Source organism: Osmia bicornis, chromosome 8 (assembly GCF_907164935.1).
Source record: "Osmia bicornis bicornis chromosome 8, iOsmBic2.1, whole genome shotgun sequence".
NCBI lineage: Eukaryota > Metazoa > Arthropoda > Insecta > Hymenoptera > Megachilidae > Osmia > Osmia bicornis.
This window is the reverse complement of record NC_060223.1, coordinates 9,290,301-9,314,041: the sequence shown is the minus strand read 5'-3', so window position 1 is coordinate 9,314,041 and position 23,741 is coordinate 9,290,301. Positions and strand designations below refer to the sequence as shown.

Below are 23,741 nucleotides of genomic sequence, written 5' to 3'. Positions count from 1 at the left end.
GTGTTTAGATGGCGCGACGGTCGAATTATAAAAATTTTGGGCGGTCTTTTTAAAATACAAGTATGTGAACACAAGCTTGTCGACCAATTATTTTGTTAATTTTTTGGTCTTATGGTGATTTTGACTGATTTCTAAAAAGTAGAATCAAAGGAAATTAAAATGGTGTCTTTTCAGTTGCGATTTAGTTTTGCAATTAATTAATAATTAACGTGTGTCACTAAATATAGCAGATGGCGCTCGTTCTTGAAGACCAAGGTGTGGGTGTGAGGTCTTGTAGTATCTGTAGTCACTGGTATTAGAGTGATGGGTGTTGTCTTTTTTATTGACGCTCCCATACAAAAGTGTTAAAAATGTTATTCGAATACATAAATATATTTTTAATATTCTTCAACTTATTATCTCTTCACATATACGGTATAAAATATGTCTCTATATTTTTAATTATTTTTAAGTACCATGTTATTTCAAACAATGAATCACCTATTTTAATTTATATAAATAAATTTATTAAAATTCATTTGTAGGACAAAACCTCAATCACACTGTTACATGGTGTACAATATCAGAACCTGAACAAGACAAGTGTAATGCATTTGCAAAAGCTGTTGATCGTGAAATAGAATTTTTTGATTATAGTTATATTTCATTACAATGCAAACAAGCATCAAATAAAGAAGAATGCATGACTATGTTGGATAGAGAGGAAGCACAGATAACTACATTAGATGCAGGGGAAATTTTTATAGGTGGTCGCTATCATAGCTTAATACCAATTATGCAAGAAATATATGAAAGTGGTGTAAATTATCAGTACACAGTGGCAGTTATTAAGAAAGGTTCTTTGCCAGATGTACAGAGTTTACATGATTTAAGAGGCAAAAAAGCTTGCTTTCCTGGTCTTGGAATGTTGGCTGGCTGGATTATTCCCATTTATACTGTAAATATAACTTCATTTTGTTATATTTCTGAACATTATCTACTTAATTGAGCAATAATTTTACTTTTGTTTTGTATATAGTTGATGAAACAAGGTGGACTAGAAATTATTGACTGCAATAATCATGTGAAATCTGCTATTAAATACTTTGGGCCCAGTTGTGCAGTTAATTCATTGATTGATAAATATAATCCATTAGGTACAGCTAATAGTCTCAATGATATTACATATGTAAATATTTGATGACAACAAATAAATAATGATTTTTAATTTAAGGTGACAATTCTGATCAATTGTGTAAGCTGTGTATTGGAAAAATACCTGGAGGTAAATGTACCACTTCAGACCCTTATGCAGGATACGAAGGAGCATTCAGATGCCTGGTAGAGGCAGGAGAAATTGCCTTTTTAGTACACACAACAGTGACTGAAATGACATCAACAACTTTTGACTTCAGTAAATTTCCAATTCAGTATCATATCGATAATATTCGTAATCATGATAAGATAATAAATAAATTATTTTTCACAACAGATTCTGTGAAGAAAGAACAGTTTGAGTTGCTTTGCCGAGACGGTACACGCAAATCTATCGACGACTATAAACTTTGCAATTGGGGTACTGTTCCTTCCCGTGCTATAGTTACGTCATCTGCTACAAAGCTCGAAATCCGGCGATCGTATCAAAGATTTTTAGAAAGAGCAGTCCGAGTATTAAATAAACATAGCGCCAAAAATTCGACCGACTTTTACAACAATCGCTTTGAAAATCGACCAGGTTTTAATAACAGATTTGATGAAAATAATTTTACCAGGAATGCGTACGCTAATTCAAACGAATATAACTCAGGAGATTTTGAAAATCGCAATGGATACGAAAGAAATTTCAATGGGAATGAATTAAATCCATTGGATAAAGATGAATCAACGAACATACAACCAATAGAAATATTTGATTTATTTGAATCCGCTCCGAGATACGGAATACATCACAACCTAATGTTCTCTGTAAGTAGAACATTTATTACTTGAATACCTTTACTTTTCTCGCAATCCCATTTTTACTGTATGATTCTAGGATTCTGCACGAGATTTTGTTCAATTATCGGAAAAACTTCAAACATATGGTGGTTATTTAGATAGATCTCTAGATCCAATCTTAGAAGTGCGTCGTTGCACCGTCAATAGAATGACTTTGTGTGTTACGTCTGATCCAGAAATGGAAAAATGTATAAAAATGAAGGTAAAGAAATATTAAATTTTCCTGTAGAACTTTGAACTTTTCTTAACTATCATCAGTTCTATTTATTTTATTTCAGATAGCGTTAAAAGCGCAACTATTAAAACCGGAATTAAATTGCCATAAAGGTCACAGTCAAATTCATTGTATGCAAGCTATACAAAATGGGTACGTATATTTTAAACATCCATATATATGGACAAGTCGATTGTTCGAGAAACCAAAAACAAATTATCGTAACAACGTTGTTCTCTAACTTTCAGAATTGCCGATGTAACAGTGTTAGATACCAGTGACGTATATACTGCCGGCTTGCGTTTTGATTTAATTCCATTCATATCTGAAGTTTACAATTTGCCTACGCCAGAATATTACGTAGTTGCAGTGGCAAAAGAAGAAGACGATAATACAGACTTGACTTATTTGAAAAATAAGTACACTTGTCATACGGGAATTAATACGGCCGCGGGTTGGGTCTATCCATTAGCATATCTAATTTCCAATACTTGGATCAGGGGCTATGGTTGCGACTCTGTTCGCGCAGCTGCAGAGTATTTTAGTAAATCTTGTGTTCCGGGTGCGCTTAGTACCGAATACAATACAGGAGTGCCTTACGATAACATGTGCGATTTGTGTCACGGTGCAAGTTTTCGCTATTGTCGTAGAGACGCGTCCGAAGATTATTTTGGATATACAGGTGCTTTCAGATGTTTAGTCGAAGGCGGTGGAGACGTGGCTTTCGTAAAGCATACGACGGTAGCTGAAAATACGGATGGAAAGCGAAGAGAAACGTGGGCGCGTAATACCTTCACGAAAGATTTTGAATTGCTTTGCCCGGATGGTACTCGTCGACCGACTACTGATTACGCGCATTGTAATTTGGGAAAGGTCGCCGCCAATGCGATAGTTACGCGCGGTGGATACTACGGATACAACGAGACGCAAATAAATGCATACATAAATTTATTCATTTATGCCCAACAGTTTTACGGTAGAAAGGAGCAGGACGAATTTAGTTTTAGTATGTTTTACAGTCCGCCACCTTACAGTGATTTGATTTTCCAAGATGCTACGCAACAATTGGAGGTGATACCACCTGAAAAAAGAGAGTATAGCTCTTATTTAGGTCCAGATTTTATGAGAGCTAGAAGAATCGTAGATTGTAACGCTGGAGCATCAGCTATAGAACAGTCAATATTAGCCACGATAGTTATGATTGTACTTACTTACATGTTTAGCAGATAAAATTTAATAGATCTTTTTTGCAACCAATGAATCTTTGCTAAACATACGTGTACATTGAACAAAAGAGTAGAATATTAAACGCTTATCGCATCCTGATCACTAAAAAGTACATTTAGATACTACAACAACCATGTAAGTTAGAGATTCATAATTTCTGTGTGTAATGTGTTCAGACATTAATTATTAGTATATATATGTTGAATAAGCATCACTAAGGTATCCATAGTTAATATTAACTTGGAAATTTGAGATTTAAGCTTAATCCGTCCAGTTTGAAGACTTTACATAAAGATAAGTTTTATCACATACGATTGTATGTATACCGTACACCGTCCATTAATATTTTTATATGTACAAAATAAAGTTTTATAATAACTTTTTAATTTAGTTGATTATCTTCACGTTCTTATACGCTTTTAGAGTCTGTTAGTTCCTTAAGCCTTTTCGTCACTGTTGAAAACAGATTAATGATTCTGAATATTAAGTTCATTCGGTCATTAAATAATAGAAGTGAAATTATTGGAACGAGTGATAAAGACCTAGAGAGAATAATCGAAGACCTATTTTCTTAGGTAGCACGATCCGCGGAGAATTCTTTTTCCTGGATTTCATTGTAAAATTTTCCGGTATATTTTTCATCGTTTTCAGTTTGTTTGGCTTCGAAATTTTCCGAGGAGAAATCAGATCAGCTAGTTTTGTCGGGAACACTTCTGTCATTTTCTACTTTGGGATAGATTAAACCACTTTAATGCAACAAATGTATAGTTCGAACATTAGTTAACAAGAATTTGAATTAAAAAAAGTGAAGATTCACATTATATTCTGGTCGATGCTTTGTAGATTTAGGCTTAGCCAGGATATCGATACGTCTCACCTTTTTTACATGTTTTCGCACTTTCCTACAACGTTTCTATAAATAAAAACGATATCTTTATCTCGTGATAATGTTGATTCACTTCTAAATATCAGATTAGGATTTTACTTTTTTTGGTTTTTTATTTAACGTTAACAAACTATCAAGCTTTATTACATCAGTTGTGCTCTTTACTTTTCTAGGGGCACACCAAAAAGCATTATTTTTTTTTGTATGCTTTTTTTTAATAAATGATTTTGATGCCATTTTACTGTCTTCTGCATGAACAAAAATTTATTGTAAAAATATAAAATCGAAAAATATAGAATCGAACCGACTGACAGGAATGAATTGAAGTTTCTAAACGATCTTCTTGCACGATCCTTGACTACCGCTTCGTTGTCAAACATCAAAATTTAACCCCATAATAAGCACTTCAAAATTCTCTGTTCAACCGAAACGAACCTTATAAACTATCCATTAAAAACGATTGAAAAAACAATTTACAAAAATTTCAATTTCGTTTAAGTACAAATAAACGCTATGAACACGAATGGTACTCAAGAAAATGTACCGAGATTTGAAAAATTAGCAAAGCCAAAGGAAAGAATCGATCGAACTAGTAACTACAATGCTTTCAATGTGAGTGTTACAAGATGATAATAAGAACATTGCGAAAACGTAACGTAATTTATTTGGCGTTTTAGGTAAAACCCGAAGCATTATCTTATCAAATTACAGATTCCTTAAACAAACTGGCTCAACCGAAACGAAAACAGGTCACAAATACGCTAAGCGCATCATCCAGCTTAAGAAGTTCATCAAACACAGGTAGTTTATTCTTAGATAGAAGGTTGTAAAAATGGCTAATAATTGCATTGTAAAATTATGCAGTAATACCTTTTATCACTGATATTAGTGAGAGAACGACAGAAGCTGATAAATAGCAACGAACAGTCAAAGGACGCGCTGGAATCGAAGAAGAAGAAATTTTTATTGGACACTTATGCCCGTATCGTTGCAGCTAGAAATAAACGATGCTCGAAACGTTTACACGAACTCGCGAAACCAAGAAATCCTTCAATTCGAAACGAGTCGTACGAAGATTACGATAATTACTTTCAAACAATTAAAAAATACAATGCTAAATCTGCGGCATTGAAAAGAAACATGAACCAGTAATTGGAAAAAAGTTTAACATGTAACAAAAATATAATTAAACTATCAAACTTATTCGTCTTGTTACACTTAATTACGATAAAATATTGAATTAATTATGCTTCGTAAAATAATTTACCAAGTATAGATTATACGTATGTATCTATGACGAATCAGAAAACAAGAGAACGTTTTTCCTTCGTTCAAAATCCGGCAAACCCAACCCATCCAACAACAAAAAATGGATAAGTTTAAAATAATACAAACATGACATAAAAATATAAAAAGATTCAATAAAATCCATCGAAACATGTCATAGTCAGTTCTATCAATCATTGTTCTCTTCATTAAACCGCAATAGCCGTTAAGATGGAAATAACGAAAGCCGAATATTTTCATTAATTCTTCAATTCATCAAAAACTCATTATTCGAAGTCCTTAAAAATGGCTCCAAGAATTACGAAACAGGGATCTACTGCACTCCGTAGAAAAGACACAATTTCGGAAAAAGGATCAAGTAAAAAAGACCGGCCTGATAAACGAAGAAGAGAGAAATCAACACCAAGGAAAGTAGTAGCTGGAAAACAAGCTGCTGGAAAACCAACAGCAGGGAAACCAGCATCGAGTAGACCTGGAAAAGGTAGAAAAAGATTAAGTAAATCGAGAATCAGATCGAGGTAAGCAACTCTCTGAACAGTTCAAATATCCATAATTAAATTATATAAGAATTCAGAGAGTTTGATGGTTCTTTTAGGTTTGGCAAAGCTACACAGGAGAAATTGAAGGGATGGCTAGCAACTCCGGCCGACTGGGCTCGCTTCAATGCCTGGGCAGCGATCAACGCGAACCCGAAGAAAATCCCGGAACCAGAAGCCATAGTTAGTACTGAAATAAAAACAATTAAGAAATTACCATCAGTGTAATATCTGTTTTTTTAGGTTCGACCATCGAGGCCGTTATGGCAGTTTAAAAAACGGATGATCGTTTTGTCCGCACCGCGTAAAGCAACGGATCCAAGCATCAACTGCAGGGAGGATCAAAGTATATCAAAAGCAGCGTTAAAAGCAGCCCCGTCGATGCGAACGAACTTGCTCGCCTTGCCGAATATAAGACTTCTCGATTATGGACGAGTTTATTATCAGGTCTCACCTGCAGCGTTGGAATACGTAGCGTCGGAGAGAATATGCGAGTTAAGTCAGCCACATTTTATCCTCCCCGAGGAATGCAAGCCACCTAGACTGAGCATGTGTCGGCCAAGGGTTTTGGACACAGAGAGGTTGAGGATATTAGCCATGAATAAGAAGCTGCTGCACTGTCCTGAACAGCTTACCAAGGAAGAAATGGAAGAACTTTTCACACCTCTGGGTACACGGAGGACCGCGTTGGGCTATAAGGTGTTAACCATTTTTTTTCTAATTAATGAAGTAAAAAGGATAAATTATGAATAATTTTTTATCTCGTCCTTTATATTAGATTACACCGTGGATGGAATATCTAGCATTGCCTAACTACAAGACGATCAAGGAGAGAAAAGACAAACAAGCGGTGACTTGGAAGAAAACGATAATCGATGAAGGAGAGCAAAGGGGTAAAGAGGCTTTGGTTGAGCTAACGGAGAGAAGGGCGAAAGAAAGGGAAAGAGAAAGGAAGATGAGAAAGCTACAAAAGAAATTGTGCGAGGAGGAGAAAGAGAAGAAGAGAAGGGAAAAAGAAAAAGAAAAAGATGAAAGAAGAAGTAGGTACGAGGCTTCGCGTAAAATCTGCGAGGATGAAGATATCCTCATGTATGAGGCTGAACAAGATTGCGAGCCTGAAAAACCGGAAAAGACACCGCATAAGAAGAAACAAAAGAAAAGGCAGACTCGCGATGATGGCGATGCGAAGAAGAAAAGTAAACGAGAAGGGACTGAAAAGAAACTTTCAAAAGAAGAGGAAAAGAAGAAGAAGGAGGAGGAAAAGAAGAAGGAGGAGGAGGAAAAGAAGAAGAAGGAGGAGGCAGAAAGAAAAGAGAAGATAAGGAAAAAGAAGAAAAACGCTTGGAGATATGCACCGTATCCGTGCAAGATCATTTCACAGGACATTAAGAAAGAAACTTTAGAGTTTGAAGGTCTGTTTCAAAGCTAAGGAAACTAGCCGGTTCGTCGAAGACGAAGATAGATTGACGTTTTATTTTTCGTTGCAGCATCTCCCCGCATGACAGAATTATCTAAACCACGAGACCGGAAAGACAGAAGCTGCAGAACCAATGCTTTCACGGTGAAAAAGGGTGCTCTGTCTGGTTCTGCTTCCGGCAGAGTCGAAGATTTGGCAAAACCAGTGAATCCTCGAGATCCGATCGAAAGGAAACCACCCCGCGAGAAGGATGCCTACGGAAGACCAATATTCATAATGCCTGTAAATATTTAAATCATCCAAGTTTAGCTGTGTAAAACAATCACTGGTAATTCATGTATCAATTTTGTTGCAGATTTATGGAAAGGTATTGCCCAAAACGAAACCGTACAAAATGGGCGATTGCCCGAAAAAAGAAGAGAAGAAGAAAGTCGTTAAAAAACGTCCAATTGATCCGATCGTTTATGAACCATCTTATGATCCTTGCATATACCCACAATTAGCAAAGAGACAGAAGATGGAGAGGAAAAGAGCTGCGAAGCTGTTCCCAAAAATGAAAATTAAAAGAAGAACAAGGACTCAGATGAAGCAAGCTTCGAAAATGACCGTAGCAGGAGATGAAGACAAAGAAGTAGAATTAGAAAAAGCGAGTTTAAATGAAGATGAAGAAGAAGAGGAGGAAGAGGAAGAAGAAGAAGAAGAAGAGGAGTAAAAACTGCAAATGAAACTCTGTGGAACCATAAACAATAATTTATATTCCACTCACGCGTGTGTGAATATGTCATTGAAAAATAGAATGACATACCTTGTATATTCGTTTTCCTCGGAATATCCGCAACGATTATGTAAGGTTGCGGTGTAACAACATGTGCATAGAGGAAAAAGTTCTAAGTAAACAAGGAAAATGCATTTTAAATAACGTCTAATCTAGTTCACAGAATAGATTAAATTAATAGCTGTCACTTGTACTGCTGTGTTAATGACACATTATTGCCTGGTCAATGTTCAATCATTATACAATGTACAGTTATCTAGCAATTTAAAAATAGAAATCACGTGAATCATGTTTTACATTAATTATTGTTCAACAATAGTAAGGCAATGTCCTTACGCATTTTAACGTTTCTACAGGGGAATTCCTGGGGATTTAGACAAGTTTCCTTACTCTCACAAAGAAGTTCGTTGTCGGTTAAAGTATAAAATGTTTCCGCTGTTGATTGCCGTTTCAGTGCCACTCGAGCAGTGGCTTGGTGAATCAACCGTCTTATTGACCAAAGGCGGTTTCAAGATCCGTAGAAAAAAAAATGGTTCGAATATTATCGAAAAAAATGAGCTCACTTCAAGCGATCTTGTTCCTCGTTATCGGCATCGGCAGCGTGTACTGTTGCGCACAGCATCCGGAAGTGGGAGCACCAATTGGAAGAATCCGTGGATCTATTTTGAATTCAAGGCTTGGACGAAAGATTTATTCCTTCCGTGGTGTAAGATACGCCGAGCCACCTACGGGAGATCGACGTTTTCAGGTAAATTTTTCATTCGTTTCTCAACCGTAATTTTATTAATCCTGGAAAGATATAGCTGTCCGTAAACGTTTGTCAAACTTATCGTCAGCCTTCAGCCGTGAGAACAAAGAATACTCTTTGTGTTTCCATTTACGCGAATATTTATGGGTTACCAGCTAGAATAAGGCAATCTTCTGCAATTTTCTTCGTAACACAGGTAGCCACTCCAGCAGCAGATTGGAAGGATGTTTTCGATGCCTCCGAGGAAGGTCCTGCGTGTCCAAGTTTGGATAACACAACATGGTCCGAAGATTGCTTGCGTTTAAACGTGTACACTACTAAAGTATGTTTCATCATTATCATAAAGCAGATCGGATCATACAGATCATTCTTGTTAGTCACAATTGTTTAAACATTGCAGTTACCTTCGAGTTCCGAGAATGTAAAACGACCGGTGCTAGTATTTTTCCATCCAGGTGGATTTTATTCTCTCTCTGGTCAGAGCTTGTACTTTGGTCCCCAATATCTAATGGATAAAGATATCGTTCTGGTCACTGTGAATTATCGGCTCGGTTCGTTAGGTAATTTACCTGAACGAATAATTGACAAGGATTTGTTAAAAATTAGCAGAGAATTGATTCATGTTCTATGTAGGTTTCTTAAGTACGGGAGATTCGGTGGCGCCAGGCAATTTGGGCTTGAAAGATCAAGTGGTTGCACTTCGATGGATTAAAAGGAACGTCGCTTCTTTCGGAGGTGATCCGAACTCCGTGACCATCAGCGGTTGTAGCGTCGGAGGGCTTAGCACCGACTTGCATATGTTGTCCCCTATGTCGAAAGATTTGTTCCATAGAGCGATCGTGATGAGCGGATCGCTGATGAACCTGGAACCTTTTCCAACGCAGCAAAGAAATGTCGCGATAAAGCAAGCGAAACTTCTAAATTGTCCAACCAACGACAGCGAAGCAATGGTGGCTTGTATGAAAACGAAGCCAGTTCAGGATTTTAAGGATACCATGTCCCAGCTTTTCGTTAGTTTACCTTTGATTTCAAAAATTGTACAGCGAGAATGTTTTAACGGATAATCGTCTCACGATTGAATCGCTTCAGGAATGGTACGGAGATCCAATTCTGGTCTGGGAAACAGTGGTAGAACCGGAAGTTCCAGGCGTGGAACGATTCCTACCAGCGCAACCACTCGATCTGATCAGACAGAAAAAGTTTAATCAAGTACCTGCTATGTTTGGAGTGACGAAGGACGAATTTGGAGGAGTAGTTGTTGGTACATTAAGTTGCCTCTTGATTTTCATATAAATTAGGTAGAATTATAGTACTTCTTGCAACCTTGTCACACTTTTTACAGCGTTTGAAAATGCAACCAAGGAAGGCAACGATGTTTATCGTGAAATGAACGATAACTGGAACAGAATTGCACCTATTAGCTTTATGTACGAACGTGACACACCACGGTCAGCATATATCTCCAAAGAGTTACGTCGATTTTATTTCAACAATGAGTCAATCGATCCAGCTCACAACGATGGTCTCGCTCACGTATGTCTTCGCGAACATGTTTTTTTCTCTCTATCGAGCTCAATTTACAAGAAATGGTTTTATTCACTTGCAGATTTATGCAGACAGCGTAATTATATTTCCTATGTATCGTGGGGCAAAACTGATAGCTGAGAATTCTAGAGAACCAGTCTATTTTTATGAATCCTCGTATCAAGGGCGTTATAGTTTTACTATGTGGAATGCCACCACACCATACGGTAAATTTTTTATATTTAATTTATATCCTACTTAACTTCATTGTTTTGAAATATTTCAGGCGTTGTACACCAAGACGATTTGCAATACCTCTTCTTTATGAAGTCTTTCTTTCCATTCTTCGATGAAACTGCTCCTGAAATTCCGATAGTGGAATTATATACATCTATCTGGACAAGTTTCGTTCAGAGTGGTGAACCTGTTCCCAAGAGTGGTCCATTTAATAAGATAAAGTGGGACAGGTTTATTCCTAATCAAGATAATTACCTGGAAATTAACACGGATCCTACCATGAAGACTGGCCTCTATCTTGATAGAATGCAGGAGTGGGAAAAACTGTTCCCTTTACCTCCGGCAGCATAAACAAGAAATATAATTTTTAATATCTTCAATTTTCTGTATTATTTGAATAAAGATGCAATATAGAAATTTCTTATATTTTCTCATTTTTCCTCTTCCTCGTTGCTGATTAAAAATTCCAAGTGACTGACTTGCATGCATTATTTATTAATATCGTTATCTTTTATTTATAAGATTTTATTTAACGATCCTTGAGGTCATGATACTTGTAGTATTATTATTCGTCAAATTTCCCATGTTGAAGCAATCAGTGTTTCATGAATTACAAATGTAAGATAACAAATTGATGTTTATGCAAGTGGTACAAGTTGAATATGTTATCATAATTAAGAATATTGACCACTTAGTCACGATCATTGGCGTTTAGATTGTTATTTAAATAAATATTCATATTTTTAACTTCGCGATATGATTGATCGAAAAAGCTGTAAGTGTAACAAATTTGGAAATGTCTTTACATAAGCGTTTATAAGACACCATTGTTCGTGAACCGGTAATCGGATTTCCCCACTCATTTTCCTCCTAGCAATCATATAAATTGTTCCGTTTTACCCTTGAGTTCTTCAGTGTTCGCATGAACACCGTCTGAGCTGGTTCACTGGATCCACTCATCCTCCGCTTCTAGTTCTCCTTCGAAGGAAACAGGATTTTCGCGAAAAGAAAGCTGATTTTCAAGCTTTAAAATGAAAAGTACTCTGGTACTTTTCTTTGCTGCCTTCATCGCCATCAGCAATGCTCAAAATAGCAACGATGAGAAACCAGTAGTAACTGCCCCTACTGGAAAAATTAAGGGTTCGATTATACCTTCGAGACTTGGCAAACAAATTTATTCGTTTCGTGGCGTGAGATACGGAGAACCACCCACTGGACATCAACGTTTTCAGGTAAGCATTTTATGTCTAAAAAATTTCTAAGAGATTTTGAGAATTTTTAGAAGTTACGAGAGTAGAAATTATATGAACGTGTCGGAAAGAAAGATTAGTGTCACTTACCTAATTCATGTGTATTAAGAAATATCTTAACAAGGTCTTCCGTTCCAGTAACAAGTGGTCCACCTGTGAATCATCGTTAAAACGTCAATGTACAGATTATCATGTTTTCTTATCATATAAAATTAATCTTGTACTACGTACTGTCTCTGACTAATATCAATTACTTAGAATTGTTTTTAAATTGTACAGCCTCCAATCCCAGCACAAGACTGGAAGGATGTGTTCGACGCTACCGAAGAAGGACCCAGTTGCCCTCATCCGGATGGAAAAATACAATCTGAAGATTGCTTACGACTAAACGTTTACACCACAAAAGTAAGTTGCAATTAGATCCATTTCGAACATAATTGGACTTGTAAAATTTCTTATCGTCCAATTTCAGCTGCCTTGTAAGACCGAAAATGTAAGCAGACCAGTTATGATATTTATACATCCGGGTGGTTTTTACGGATTTTCTGGACAAAGTGTTAACTTTGGACCGCAATATCTGATGGATCATGATATCGTCTTGGTTACTATTAATTACCGTCTTGGAACATTAGGTAATTTTGAGGAAGATATAATTAGCATGAAATCCTAATTTAACGGCTTGATACAAATGTTTGTAGGTTTCTTGAATACTGGTGATAGCTTGGCACCAGGTAACATGGGGATGAAGGATCAGGTTGTGGCACTTCGTTGGGTACAGAGGAACATCGCTGCTTTCGGTGGCAATCCAAATTCGGTCACTTTGTGCGGCTACAGTGCTGGAAGTTTCAGCATAATGTTGCACATGGTGTCCCCTATGTCTAAGAATCTCTTCCATAAAGCTATCTCGATGAGTTCTTCGGCTATCGGATCGGAAGTCTATGGCAGTATTTCGCAAAATGGACAAAAGGAGCTGGTTAAAAAACAAGCTGAACTGTTGGGCTGTCCTACTGACTCAACCGGTGCGATGTTGCTTTGCTTCAATAGCAAACCAGTAGAAAACTTTACAAACACCTTGAGCTCCTTATTCGTAAGTACGAAATAACATATTAGTAAGCGTCTTTTCTTCTATCGAATAAACATTGTTATGTTTGACGATAGGATTGGTACGGAAATCCAATTTTACTTTGGAAACCTGCTGTGGAACCTGAAAGTCGTGACGGAGACAGATTCTTGACCGAACAACCGTACGATTCGATCATGAAAGGAAACTTTCAACAAGTTCCTTATATTCTTGGTGTTACGGAGAACGAATTTGGTGGAATAGCTTCCTGTAAGTGTTTAAAATTGATCGTTAGTATTAGCAAGCGTCACATTCATCTTACCACCTAATTGTATATTACAGTGTATGAAAAAGACAGGATATATGAAAATGGTACGTTGTATCGTGAGCTAAACGAGAGATGGAACACTCTTGCTCCAATTATATTCATGTACGAACGTGACACACCACGATCAAATTATATCAGCAGGGAGTTGAAGAAATTCTATTTCAAGGATCAGCCAATTGGACCAGAAAATAACGACAAACTTAATCAAGTTCGCATAAAATTCGTTTAGACAAATATGCTGAAACGTTGTTAAAAATCGTATTAATTTTTTACAATTACTTTGCAGTTATACGGTGATGCTGTACCTACATTTGCTATGTACCGAGCAGCTAAGATATTTGCTACCCAGTCTAAACAACCAGTGTACTTTTACAAATTCACGTTCCAAGGACGTTACAGCTTCCAAATGTGGAATGATACCACGCCTACTGGTAAAGTTTCTACGTTTTTCCTTTTATCTGGTACACTGTATACTCCTATTGAATTTACTCAAACAATTTTCAATGTTATTTAAGGTGTGAACCATCACGACGATCTACAGTATCTCTTCTTCATAAAATCATTCTTCCCATACTTTGAAAGCGACGCTCCTGAAATTCCTATGGTTGAACTTTACACGGACATGTGGTCGAATTTCGTGCAAAACGGTGAACCAATTCCTAGGGACAATGACAAACTCAAGAACGTGAGATGGACTACATACGTTCCCTCGCAGACCAATTTCTTGGATATTAATCTTCATCCGTCCATGAAGAATAGCTTCTTCCCTGAAAGAATGCAATTATGGGAAAGACTGTTTCCCCTGCCTAAGTCGCCAGGTTCGGTGAAACACTGAGCGTACTATCTTTTACAGTAGAGTATTCTTTTTGATAAACTATTACCTTATAAACACAGCAAGCAAACAGCAATTATCATTCTCTTCTATATCCGCTTCGTTCTTATATAAAACATTAAGTATAAAATAAAATGTGGTAAATATACAAAAAATATTTATTATCCTCCTTAATATGTAGTAAGCGATGTAGTCGATACAAGTTATTCGTATAGAAACGTCCAAAAAATAACTAAGAAACTAAATTGCTGAATGCGAGAAAAGCTTAGCAATACTTGAATACTTCATATAAAACACGCATTGTATGTTTCTAAATTTTCGGATCTGTTGGTTGAAGTTTCACTAAAGTTTCGCTAAGTTCCCAAAACTTTTTACCCTTTGCTGGATCTGTTATATCGCCACGAAGTTGTTGTTCCTAAAATCAAACGATACAATTGAGTTCGGTAAACTTAGAAGCTAGATAACCGCAGCGGGCAATTTGTTACAACTTTTTACTAACATGACAATCCGTGAAGTATTTGCCAGAAATTCCGTTTACTTCGTCCGAAACGGCAAGGTGTATGGTTGTTTGTGCACCCTGTTCAGGCGTTTTGAAGAAGGTATTTAATGTAAATCGTAAAGCATAGGAAAACGGGGATGGCACCTTCTTCCAGATACCAGTGTTTATGAGTCCAGGATGCAGGCAATTAGCTGTTACGCCAGTACCTTCGAGACGTCTCGCTAATTCAAAGGTGAACACAATATTCGCATACTTGGAAACGTAATACAAGTATGCAGGTAGTGTCGTGGTCGGATTAACATTGTTTAAATTTAATCTTGCCAAAAAGTATAGGCTCGATGCGACGACAACTATCCGGCTTGGTTTTGAACGTTTCAGCAAATCTGTTGGCAATCAATATAATTTCAAGTTATAACAATTGTATTAAAATACAGTGAGCGCGGAATATTTATTGTTTTACCAATTAAAAGATGCGTAAGTAAAAATGGCCCGTAATGATTCGTTGCCATGGTCATTTCCAAACCATCCTCCGTCACCTTCTTCTCAAACACATCGGCAGTTCCTGCGTTGTGGATCAACACGTCTAACCGGTCCTCTTCGCGATTTATTTGTTCCGCAAACTTTCTGACCGAAGAAAGCGACGACAGGTCGAGCTTTCGAACAACAATGTGGGTATTACCCGTTTCCTTGAATAATTCCTCTGTGAAAAAGGGATTATTTTATTGAAATATAGATAGTTTCCTTTTATAGTAAATTAAAATATTTGGTACGGAAAAGAAAATTGAAACAAATATTTAATATCTGATCTACTACTAATGCAAACATCTTGACTAACGAGGACTTTCTGTATGAAAGTCGGTCATATTCGACGCGATGCATTTCAGATGCATGTACATGTATGTATGTAAGTTAAACCTTTCAATTTTTCTGCTGCCTCTACATTTCGACAAGCCATGATCAATTTGGCGCCTCTTATTGCGATATCCCTGGCAGTCTCCTTGCCGATACCAGAAGTGCATCCTGTTATTATCACCGTCTTCCCGTCCATTCTGTTTTTACTTTTGCAGGCTCCTATCGTGTACTGTGAGTACATGTACAGAGCTAGTATGAATAGAAGCACGACGAATAACAGAGCTGCGGCCAAGAAACACAGCGTCGTGCATGATACCATCTTCAGTAACATGATCTAAACGAATGATGTACTTATGATAGGTGACACACAATGCATTTTATGGGATATACGTCCCCTAATGAGTTAGACGATAGATAAGCTGAAGACGAGTTAGTACAGAAGTGATAGAGCTTGAAGAACCTTTCAATGAATCGAAAGCCTTTCGTTGCAGCCGACGACCTTGAAATCTCGTTTGAAAGAATGCCAACCAAAGGTCGATGACCGTGAACGTGAATCGTTGGAGATGTCGGACACTGACGTTCTACTTGACAGAATAGTTAGTCGTACATTCAAACCGGATTCTCGAATGCGAATCACACTTTTACATTGTAAACTCAACTTCCATGTACGTGTACGTTTTCATTAACGTTTACAAATTGCTTGAATAATAAAATATTTAACCAATGTACATAATGGTTTTTATCGTATAAAATATTCATGGATTATTAAAATGTACGATGATACTTCTTTGAACGGAACAAGTCTGTACCGAAATCAAGATAAACCGGTTCTTATATGCAACGTATATGGCATAAGAGTGAGTTTGCTTTAATATGATAAACTGAAAAATAGAAAATAGTTGCGTGTAAAAATCGTTGACTGGTACAAGGATATCACCATTTATCGTTCAGTTTACGTTTATCTAGGATAATATTTCTAGTAAACAACTTTATAGGACTGATTATAAGAGTAATTAAACAATCAACTTCGATGGCATTTGGACTCGTTAATGAGTGTAGAAAGTCTCACGCAATTCTACCTGCAACGATTCAAACAATAGCGATTTGATTACAATTGAATTCGAAAGAAATAGCGTAGGAAAGCGGCAAGCAATAAGCAGGAGAAACAAGTAGAAAAGTAATATTAAATTAACGTTTAATTATACTCACATCAGTTGTTACCAAATTCTCATTCAGACTGGCTCAAGAGTTCAACTACTTACACACCTTTTCTACCTGAGCCTTCTTTCTATACTGACATCGTGATTCGTAAAAGCGTGCGCTCTCCAAGCATCTCCCCACTTTGTTACTACAGAACTAGCAACGAAAGAGTGGTTTTATAGAAACTTTGACGTCAAATCTCTCCTTCATACTAGGAAAAAAGTCATTTATCTTTTTTCAAAAAAAAATTGCAACTAATTCGCAACTTTGTTTAATTACATTTGCGCTTTTTTCAACGACTAACAGCATATTAATTGCTGAAATAAGCGTAAATCGTCCCATCAACCTTCCTTTTTCAATTATCATAATAGCACCTTATACAAATCTCCGATTTCGAGCGATTAAAAAGCTCATAACGACGAAGTGAATTCAAATGAAGACGATTATGATTACTTTGACTAATTAGACTGACGACAGTCCGACAAAGTAAGGTTCTCTTTATAGCTTAATGTGCTATTTATTGGTTAAATCTACGTATTTACGCTGGAAGTTACAATACAGGATCTTTGGAATGTTTATAAGAAATAATGAAGTTTTCTTTGGAACGTTACATTTTCTATCTCTAATCCAGAGTTTCGATGAAAAACTAAAGCGATATTCGTTTCGTTTCATGCCCTGAAGAGATATTTATTCAATTTCATAGACATTATACTTCGATTTTAATTTTCTCTCGAATGATCGGTGATCGTAGACGGGACTTGGTTTGCAAGTCGCTCGTTTGCATTTTTCCAAGTTGCTCGGATTCCACGGCATTTTGCAAGATTTGCGACGTCAGGTTGGATATACGGAGATCTTGAAGTTTCATTGCGCTCTCAAGATACGCAAGTTTGTGATTCAAGGTAGAAATAACGTCGTTTTTCTCGCGTAACTCTTGTCTTAATTGCGCGCAAACCTGACGAGAGATACTCTCTTCCTCCTCGTCGTTCGCTGATATTTTTTCAGTTCTAGGTGACTCAACATCCTTTTTCGCTTGAACAAACACGAAAAATAACATGCTTCGAGTATTTTTATATTTTCAAGAATGGACTTAACGTAGCCGTCAGGTTTATCGGTAACTTACGTGGATTTTCAGAATACGTTAACGATTGAAATTTTATGCTTGGGATGTAATTCCAAACAAAAAACCAACTAACGAACCATTGCAGGACAATAAGAAAGTTTTCCCTGACGCGAGCGAGAATCGATTTGCTCGGCTCGGTATTTAAAGTTAATTGATCAGCAGAATATACCGTTAATTTGTCTGACGCTATCACCTTTTCACTGACCTCTTCTTTTTTTCCTAAATAAAATGTTAATACTATTTTAATACTACCATTAATCTTTTCTTTGTTATTATTAACAAGTTAGTATACCTTCTTCAACAAAGTCTTTGTAATCGCCTGAAATATTTGAGGAATTTTGGTAATCGGAATTTTTCGAGACCTTATTTCTCAGTTCTACCAAGACGTTTTCAATGGCCCCGGGCTGACAATTTGCAAGTTGATTAATCATATCTTTAGTTAACTTCATGTCAATTTTACTCAATACTTTTCGATTCAATAAACTCCAGTTTTCTTTTTTCGTGTTTATGCTGCTAACTGGTACGTAATTATGAAGGTCAACGCAACGGGGATAATATACTTTGAGAATTTCCGCCATCATAACTAAAGAATGGTCGCTTCGATTATAAAAAAATTAACTAAAGATCTACAGATAATGTAAACGAAAAAGATACCAGCATCCGAGAAATCTCGATTTAAATTTTTTGTCGGTTTTGAGAATGGAATCGTCGAGATCCATGCGTATAATTCTTCATCCAACTTCCTCCCGTTTTCGTCGGCCATTTCTCTTCCTTTTTTAGAAGATTATTGAATCGCTTTAGTAAACTTCACGAAGAAATCATGTGTTTTTATTAGACATCTCTTGCATTATCATACAAGATTCTGCAAGATTCATTAATGATTTTTGTACGACGGAATCTACTTTTAGATTGTTCTTCAAAATATCAAATCACGAGGTCCGATATAAAATTGACATTTTTGTTCTTGGTGATGTTCACAATTTCAAAGTAAAGTTTACCACTTTTATAAAATTAAAAATATTCCTAACACTGTTCGGTATATGGTTCATTTCAGTTTTATATGTTGTCTAACCTTATAGCTAAATATTCACAGTATTTTAGTAACGGGTATTGTTGCAAACTAATTGTCATGTCTTCGGAACGTTATAGTTTTTCGTTAACTACTTTCAGGTAAATGTTGTTATGTTTTTATTAAGATATGTACTTTGGGAAAATTAAATTTAATATATCATGCTTCGTGTCATACAATTTTACGGATTCGGTTTTCGTAAACATAACCTAGCAATGCATTACTTGCATTAATTTACAAAACTTATTGTTAAACGCACGTTAACTAAGTAATCAAATTTTTTTACACAGTATTTTCTGTTTAAGACCTTATACAAAAGTTAACTTTATTTAATTTTCTCTGGGAAATGCATAAGCTTGAAGGAAGTGCATAATGACTCGTCAAATATCTATGTACTATAATTGTCAATTTACTTTGTTAAATAGCCCATCTGGAAAGTTAGTGCAGATTGAATATGCTTTGGCTGCTGTTGCTGCTGGAGCAGCTAGTGTTGGTATCAAAGCCTCCAATGGAATTGTTCTTGCAACTGAAAACAAGCACAAGTCTATATTATACGATGAACACAGTGTGAAGAAAGTAGAAAGCATCACAAAACATATTGGAATGATCTACAGTGGGATGGGTCCAGATTATAGATTATTAGTAAAACAGGCTCGTAAAATGGCACAACAGTACCAGCTTATTTATCAAGAGACAATACCAACTGCACAGCTGGTACAACGAGTTGCAATGCTTATGCAGGAGTACACACAATCTGGGTATGTATATGTAGTTTTGTTTTAATTGATCTAACATTTAATATAATTAACCTGCTATACAATTGAAATTACAGAGGAGTTAGACCCTTTGGAGTATCTTTACTAATTTGTGGCTGGGACAATGGAAAACCATGCTTATATCAATGCGACCCTTCCGGTGCATATTTCGCGTGGAAAGCTACTGCGATGGGTAAAAATTTTGTAAATGGCAAGGTATTCCTTGAAAAACGATATAGCGAAGATTTGGAACTAGACGATGCTGTCCACACTGCCATTTTAACGCTAAAGGAAGGATTCGAGGGTCAAATGACTGCTGATAATATAGAAGTTGGTATTTGCGATCCAAACGGTTTCAGAAGATTGGATCCTTCCAACGTTAAGGACTACCTTGCTAATATTCCCTAATTTCAATTTATTTTTATATAATATTGCAGTGATCTTCAAACACTTTACGGCGAAAAAACTAGATTCTTACAATAAAACTTTTTGTTTAAAGTAACATTATTATCTCGTTATTTATTACATCCATTAAATAGAATTATAATTATAAAATTAATTTCTGTATAATATTTGAATTTTCGTATACTTATTCGCGCAGTTTACAGAGGCCCTCTATTCTTCTAACTTCATAGTTATGATCATATACAGGGTGAACAAAAATATACGAAGCGATGAAACGCATACATCGCGTCGGAGGTCAGAGAGTATACTGAATATACGCTCACTGGATATGCTGCTCGCGGCACGACGCGCATGCGCAGACGAGTCATGCGCAGACGAGTCATGCGCAGACGAGTCATGCGTAGACGAGTGACGCGCAGAACGAACGGAACTCGTCATATGTCCGGTGGCGTCTTCCGTCGAACGAATCACAGAGGTTAGTTGATCTTAGATCCGGTAGAGGGTACCACGGACATTAATGGCGGTTGGGCGCGATCGTGCGCGAACGCGAACACATTTTCGTAGTGAGTGCGCGGCCGGCCGGTTGGTTTGTTTCGCGTGTTTCATTGAACTGTCATTCTTTGGTGGTTATTAGTGTTAATACAACTCAACCAGAACACGTGTTGGCCTCGTCGGGCTGCCTGTCAACGGATGTACCGAGGTAAGTTTATAGTTGACAGATTTTCAAATGTATTTCTATTTCGCGAGGTTCACGTTGATGCACACAGCAAACTAACTCCAACCGCGGTATCGATGTGCTGTTTTCGATGTTGCACTTATTTTCGATACCGAAAGTATTATCATCGAGATTCTATTCTTACATATGTCATTATTTTTGCATTATTATACTTTGAATCTGCAACGAAATGTATTTCGAACAAAAGCCGCCTGTTGAGTGGCATAGGCACATCGCGTTGTCGACTGTTTGTTTATGTCCGCCATAAGTTAGACTGGGACAAGAAGTATTTATTTATCGAATACATGCCCTCGTGGGTCAGGAAGGTCATTTCAAGTTAAAAGTCATTTCAAATAGCTTCCTACATCTTTTTTCTGGCGTATAACGTAAAACTATTCGTAATAAAAAAAGTTTTTTTTCGCGCATCAGTCAAAAGCGAGTATAATAATACGTCACAATGGCGTCAAAAATGGCGTCAAAAATGGCGGTCTTATGAAAGAATACGTTATTGGTATTGCCACAAAGTAAACTCATGAAATTAATTTCAAACGTCGGTAGAGGACATTACGAGACAATAAACGTTATATTTAACGATCAATCGATAGATTCGTGTTTCTCAAGAGAAATTTTTAATCTCGTCTTGATAAATGCTCGTCATGTCGCTTTTCTCTTTTTTCCCACCCTTTCTTGCGATTCGTTTTCCCGGAGTCGGGGAAACGACTGGATCGGGGACGAACAATGCTGGATTTTAATATGACGCATCCGTAGCCACAGCCGCGGACGCGTTTTCATGACTAACGCCGGTTTTTCATTTACTGTTTCCACGTTGCTACTCGAAGATCTCTGCGGACAATCATAGCCGTGGAGAGGCAGCCGTGAGTCGAGGAAGGGGGTTGAGAGGGAAACAGAGAATCGCGAAGACGAAGGCTTCGACAAACCCGTTGCACGGTTTGCAATTTTAATGCCGGCATTACGAGAGGCCGGCCAGTCCTCCACCTTCCGCTCGGCGAAAGCGCTGAATTTACATTTCCGCTTTTGCGAGGAATCGCGAGCGTGCCGGTGTCGCTTATTAAAAATTCTAAAAAGCTATCGGACTTTCTCACGATCTATTGCTGTCGCTCTTATTTCCCTTCCGTTTTCCCTTCGATCTGTTACCTTTGAGATTCGACACCTCCTGATAGCACTCCGTTTAACCGTTTCCATTTAACACGGTTCGCCCGTAACTTTAATTAATTTCGATTGCACTTCGAAGCAAAACAGAGAGTACAAAGCGAAGGGAGAGCGCACCGAATCGTAGCTTTCCTCTCTATCGAGCGTTACGATAGAATGATTTGTTTGGGACGCGATGAAGATGTAATTCGCCTTCCAAACGAAGTACTAACGAGTCTCGTGTCTTTGCGTTTTGTTTCCAAAAACGCGACGCATCTGTCGCGTCTCTCGACTAAGTCTAATTACAACGGGCATTTACCTTCGTACCCTTCCTTTTATTTCTTCTTTATCAGACCCACCGGGTGGACTTAACGCGCGCAACAACGCGATGCTAAGGGGTGAAATTACACGCTGGCTAATTGCACGTTAGATACGCGCGATGCTATTTCCTTGGTCGAGCTACGTGCTCGGGTTATTATTAACACCTTCGAACAAGTGTAACGTTCATCCTGATCGCGACTGTTATTTTTTCTTTTCATTTAACTTTCGTGTTCGTTAGTCGTTAAGCTTTCAAAGATTAGCATAAACTTGTCGACTCTTCGACGCTAGTAGATATTTGCAGCTATAAGCTCGAGCCACATTACCGAAGCGAATCCATCTAGTGGAGCAAGTTCTTAAACTATGTCAATGCTGTTCGTGTCCGAGAAGCTTCGGCTTAAATGATCGTGCGGTTAGTTCGATAACGATCGTTTCAACTCCTCTCGTTACTGTTATAGTCCGCGATATCAGGTATTCGCTGTTTATTTGACACGCGGCTACTATCGAATATCGAATAAACGCATACGCGGGAGGCTGTTACCAATACGGGTATCGAAACGGAACATTAAATTACCGCGAGGATCGTTTAAAATAAATGAAAAGAAAAAAAAAAATTGTGAGTCATTTAGCGAGAAAGACTCGGAAGTTTTTCCGGCGTGTCGTTAGACGGAAACGAAAGAGTTTTCGGTTCATCGAGTCAATCTCGGGTTGCCTCCTATCTCTAGTCCCCTTAATCGTTTATCCCCGCAAAAAAGGCGCAAAGTCACGGCAAGCCATCTGTTGTACGCTAGCTTTTGAGAAAGGAAGGAAGGAAGGAAGGAAGGGCGTAAGACAAGCAATTTAGCCAGACATTTTCTCGCCAGCGTCTCGCTTACTCTCGGTTATCGGACATGTCCTCTACTTTTCTTCGTCTTGTCGTATCCTGAGAGACGTTGGCGAAATGAATAGCACTTGCTACGAAAGAACACTTTCATACATTCTCCGAGATCAGAAAAACGTTTTTGCTTTCGATACCATATTATTTTAGTAATCAACGAAATCGTTTCATCTCCCTTGGTTTCGTTAGACACAGCTCTAAGAATGAATCATTGGCGTGGCAGGGGTTGTTACGGTGATTTTACCCTTGAAAAGCGACTAATATTATAGTTACCTAAGCGTCAGCGTTCGAACGCGATCCTTGCGGTGGTTCGATTGGGTGGCCGGTGGTCCATATATTTTCGACGAAGCTCTTGGTAGCAAAATATAATAGATAGAAGATGTCCTTCTTCGTTTCAAACGCGGCTCGTCGCGATGTCTTTGTCTGTTCGACGAGAAACGGCATCCGGCCGAGCGATCAAAGCTTCCAGAAGCCCGAGCAGCCT

General features: G+C 37.5%; 9 protein-coding genes across 13 annotated transcripts in view; 6 read left to right on the top strand and 3 right to left on the bottom strand.

Annotated features, from left to right (window-relative positions):
• Positions 1 to 274: 274 nt before the first annotated feature.
• LOC114875222 (melanotransferrin) lies at positions 275 to 3,804 on the top strand. Its single transcript, XM_029185264.2, has 8 exons — positions 275 to 414; positions 525 to 937; positions 1,019 to 1,136; positions 1,214 to 1,393; positions 1,472 to 1,944; positions 2,015 to 2,179; positions 2,256 to 2,344; positions 2,440 to 3,804. The coding sequence occupies exons 1-8, from the start codon at positions 351 to 353 to the stop codon at positions 3,419 to 3,421; spliced, it is 2,484 nt and encodes an 827-aa protein (XP_029041097.1). The 5' UTR covers positions 275 to 350; the 3' UTR covers positions 3,422 to 3,804.
• Positions 3,790 to 4,546, bottom strand: LOC114875302. The gene is made up of 4 exons (XM_046286680.1): positions 4,404 to 4,546; positions 4,236 to 4,331; positions 3,961 to 4,141; positions 3,790 to 3,871 (listed from the first exon to the last, which is right to left on the bottom strand). Exons 1-4 carry the CDS (start codon positions 4,539 to 4,541, stop codon positions 3,828 to 3,830), a joined length of 459 nt encoding a protein of 152 aa, XP_046142636.1. The 5' UTR covers positions 4,542 to 4,546; the 3' UTR covers positions 3,790 to 3,827.
• An 11-nt stretch (positions 4,547 to 4,557) lies between these two features.
• On the top strand, positions 4,558 to 5,538 carry LOC114875223. The gene is made up of 3 exons (XM_029185265.2): positions 4,558 to 4,916; positions 4,982 to 5,105; positions 5,194 to 5,538. The coding sequence occupies exons 1-3, from the start codon at positions 4,818 to 4,820 to the stop codon at positions 5,454 to 5,456; spliced, it is 486 nt and encodes a 161-aa protein (XP_029041098.1). The 5' UTR covers positions 4,558 to 4,817; the 3' UTR covers positions 5,457 to 5,538.
• A 338-nt stretch (positions 5,539 to 5,876) lies between these two features.
• Positions 5,877 to 8,610, top strand: LOC114875303 (histone acetyltransferase KAT6B-like). The gene is made up of 8 exons (XM_046286679.1): positions 5,877 to 6,109; positions 6,166 to 6,310; positions 6,371 to 6,826; positions 6,906 to 7,105; positions 7,224 to 7,323; positions 7,416 to 7,539; positions 7,615 to 7,826; positions 7,900 to 8,610. Exons 1-8 carry the CDS (start codon positions 5,877 to 5,879, stop codon positions 8,254 to 8,256), a joined length of 1,827 nt encoding a protein of 608 aa, XP_046142635.1. The 3' UTR covers positions 8,257 to 8,610.
• A 135-nt stretch (positions 8,611 to 8,745) lies between these two features.
• LOC114875304 lies at positions 8,746 to 14,446 on the top strand. Its single transcript, XM_046286678.1, has 17 exons — positions 8,746 to 9,067; positions 9,264 to 9,389; positions 9,468 to 9,627; positions 9,701 to 10,077; positions 10,157 to 10,328; positions 10,410 to 10,600; positions 10,674 to 10,818; positions 10,878 to 11,170; positions 11,421 to 11,446; positions 11,853 to 12,060; positions 12,358 to 12,483; positions 12,551 to 12,710; positions 12,777 to 13,165; positions 13,237 to 13,408; positions 13,481 to 13,674; positions 13,753 to 13,897; positions 13,982 to 14,446. Exons 1-17 carry the CDS (start codon positions 8,849 to 8,851, stop codon positions 14,299 to 14,301), a joined length of 3,423 nt encoding a protein of 1,140 aa, XP_046142634.1. The 5' UTR covers positions 8,746 to 8,848; the 3' UTR covers positions 14,302 to 14,446.
• Positions 14,434 to 17,007, bottom strand: LOC114875193 (retinol dehydrogenase 14). Of its 3 annotated transcripts, none has more exons than XM_029185195.2 (5): positions 16,859 to 17,007; positions 15,713 to 15,983; positions 15,258 to 15,497; positions 14,798 to 15,180; positions 14,434 to 14,713 (listed from the first exon to the last, which is right to left on the bottom strand). In XM_029185195.2, exons 2-5 carry the CDS (start codon positions 15,978 to 15,980, stop codon positions 14,609 to 14,611), a joined length of 996 nt encoding a protein of 331 aa, XP_029041028.1. In that variant the 5' UTR covers positions 15,981 to 15,983; positions 16,859 to 17,007; the 3' UTR covers positions 14,434 to 14,608. The 3 variants fall into 3 exon arrangements, with proteins under 3 accessions (XP_029041028.1, XP_029041029.1, XP_029041031.1); XM_029185196.2 differs by having other exon boundaries at positions 15,713 to 15,931; XM_029185198.2 differs by having other exon boundaries at positions 15,713 to 15,878.
• A 449-nt stretch (positions 17,008 to 17,456) lies between these two features.
• LOC114875194 lies at positions 17,457 to 19,019 on the bottom strand. The gene is made up of 4 exons (XM_029185199.1): positions 18,624 to 19,019; positions 18,262 to 18,552; positions 17,970 to 18,188; positions 17,457 to 17,878 (listed from the first exon to the last, which is right to left on the bottom strand). The coding sequence occupies exons 1-4, from the start codon at positions 18,730 to 18,732 to the stop codon at positions 17,556 to 17,558; spliced, it is 942 nt and encodes a 313-aa protein (XP_029041032.1). The 5' UTR covers positions 18,733 to 19,019; the 3' UTR covers positions 17,457 to 17,555.
• An 8-nt stretch (positions 19,020 to 19,027) lies between these two features.
• Positions 19,028 to 20,295, top strand: LOC114875195 (proteasome subunit alpha type-2). The gene is made up of 3 exons (XM_029185200.1): positions 19,028 to 19,139; positions 19,464 to 19,796; positions 19,871 to 20,295. Exons 1-3 carry the CDS (start codon positions 19,030 to 19,032, stop codon positions 20,199 to 20,201), a joined length of 774 nt encoding a protein of 257 aa, XP_029041033.1. The 5' UTR covers positions 19,028 to 19,029; the 3' UTR covers positions 20,202 to 20,295.
• A 402-nt stretch (positions 20,296 to 20,697) lies between these two features.
• Positions 20,698 to 23,741, top strand: part of LOC114875311 (RNA-binding protein Musashi homolog 2) — an 86,535-nt gene continuing 83,491 nt past the window's right edge. For 2 of the 3 annotated variants that reach the window (XM_029185456.2, XM_029185455.2), the window contains exon 1: positions 20,698 to 20,898. The gene's annotated coding sequence lies outside the window, so the exon portion shown is untranslated. The remainder of the gene's footprint in view (positions 20,899 to 23,741) is intronic. The other variant, XM_029185449.2, reaches the window with a different exon arrangement.

Excerpts from the sequence above, each read along its gene's own strand:
- LOC114875194 (XM_029185199.1), bottom strand. The coding sequence starts at position 18,732 with ATGGCCGACGAAAACGGGAGGAAGTTGGATGAAGAATTATACGCATGG. Across the intron at positions 18,553-18,623 it reads TCGAGATTTCTCGGATGCTG|TTATGATGGCGGAAATTCTC; the intron begins GTATCTTTTTCG and ends ACCATTCTTTAG. Across the intron at positions 18,189-18,261 it reads CAAAGACTTTGTTGAAGAAG|GAAAAAAAGAAGAGGTCAGT; the intron begins GTATACTAACTT and ends CATTTTATTTAG.
- LOC114875303 (XM_046286679.1), top strand. The coding sequence starts at position 5,877 with ATGGCTCCAAGAATTACGAAACAGGGATCTACTGCACTCCGTAGAAAA. Across the intron at positions 7,106-7,223 it reads AGAAAGCTACAAAAGAAATT|GCTGAACAAGATTGCGAGCC; the intron begins GTGCGAGGAGGA and ends CTCATGTATGAG. Across the intron at positions 7,324-7,415 it reads TGGCGATGCGAAGAAGAAAA|AAGAAGGAGGAGGCAGAAAG; the intron begins GTAAACGAGAAG and ends GAGGAAAAGAAG.
- LOC114875302 (XM_046286680.1), bottom strand. The coding sequence starts at position 4,541 with ATGGCATCAAAATCATTTATTAAAAAAAAGCATACAAAAAAAAATAAT. Across the intron at positions 4,332-4,403 it reads TAAATAAAAAACCAAAAAAA|AAACGTTGTAGGAAAGTGCG; the intron begins GTAAAATCCTAA and ends TTTTATTTATAG. Across the intron at positions 4,142-4,235 it reads AGCATCGACCAGAATATAAT|AAAATGACAGAAGTGTTCCC; the intron begins GTGAATCTTCAC and ends ATCCCAAAGTAG.
- LOC114875304 (XM_046286678.1), top strand. The coding sequence starts at position 8,849 with ATGGTTCGAATATTATCGAAAAAAATGAGCTCACTTCAAGCGATCTTG. Across the intron at positions 10,329-10,409 it reads ATTTGGAGGAGTAGTTGTTG|CGTTTGAAAATGCAACCAAG; the intron begins GTACATTAAGTT and ends CACTTTTTACAG. Across the intron at positions 11,447-11,852 it reads GTGTTTCATGAATTACAAAT|CTTTAAAATGAAAAGTACTC; the intron begins GTAAGATAACAA and ends CTGATTTTCAAG.
- LOC114875222 (XM_029185264.2), top strand. The coding sequence starts at position 351 with ATGTTATTCGAATACATAAATATATTTTTAATATTCTTCAACTTATTA. Across the intron at positions 1,394-1,471 it reads ATCAACAACTTTTGACTTCA|ATTCTGTGAAGAAAGAACAG; the intron begins GTAAATTTCCAA and ends TTTTCACAACAG. Across the intron at positions 1,945-2,014 it reads ATCACAACCTAATGTTCTCT|GATTCTGCACGAGATTTTGT; the intron begins GTAAGTAGAACA and ends GTATGATTCTAG.
- LOC114875223 (XM_029185265.2), top strand. The coding sequence starts at position 4,818 with ATGAACACGAATGGTACTCAAGAAAATGTACCGAGATTTGAAAAATTA. Across the intron at positions 4,917-4,981 it reads GTAACTACAATGCTTTCAAT|GTAAAACCCGAAGCATTATC; the intron begins GTGAGTGTTACA and ends TTGGCGTTTTAG. Across the intron at positions 5,106-5,193 it reads AAGAAGTTCATCAAACACAG|TGAGAGAACGACAGAAGCTG; the intron begins GTAGTTTATTCT and ends CACTGATATTAG.
- LOC114875195 (XM_029185200.1), top strand. The coding sequence starts at position 19,030 with ATGTTGTCTAACCTTATAGCTAAATATTCACAGTATTTTAGTAACGGG. Across the intron at positions 19,140-19,463 it reads TTTTCGTTAACTACTTTCAG|CCCATCTGGAAAGTTAGTGC; the intron begins GTAAATGTTGTT and ends TTTGTTAAATAG. Across the intron at positions 19,797-19,870 it reads CAGGAGTACACACAATCTGG|AGGAGTTAGACCCTTTGGAG; the intron begins GTATGTATATGT and ends TTGAAATTACAG.
- LOC114875193 (XM_029185195.2), bottom strand. The coding sequence starts at position 15,980 with ATGTTACTGAAGATGGTATCATGCACGACGCTGTGTTTCTTGGCCGCA. Across the intron at positions 15,498-15,712 it reads GGCAGCAGAAAAATTGAAAG|AGGAATTATTCAAGGAAACG; the intron begins GTTTAACTTACA and ends CCTTTTTCACAG. Across the intron at positions 14,714-14,797 it reads AATACTTCACGGATTGTCAT|GAACAACAACTTCGTGGCGA; the intron begins GTTAGTAAAAAG and ends GTTTGATTTTAG.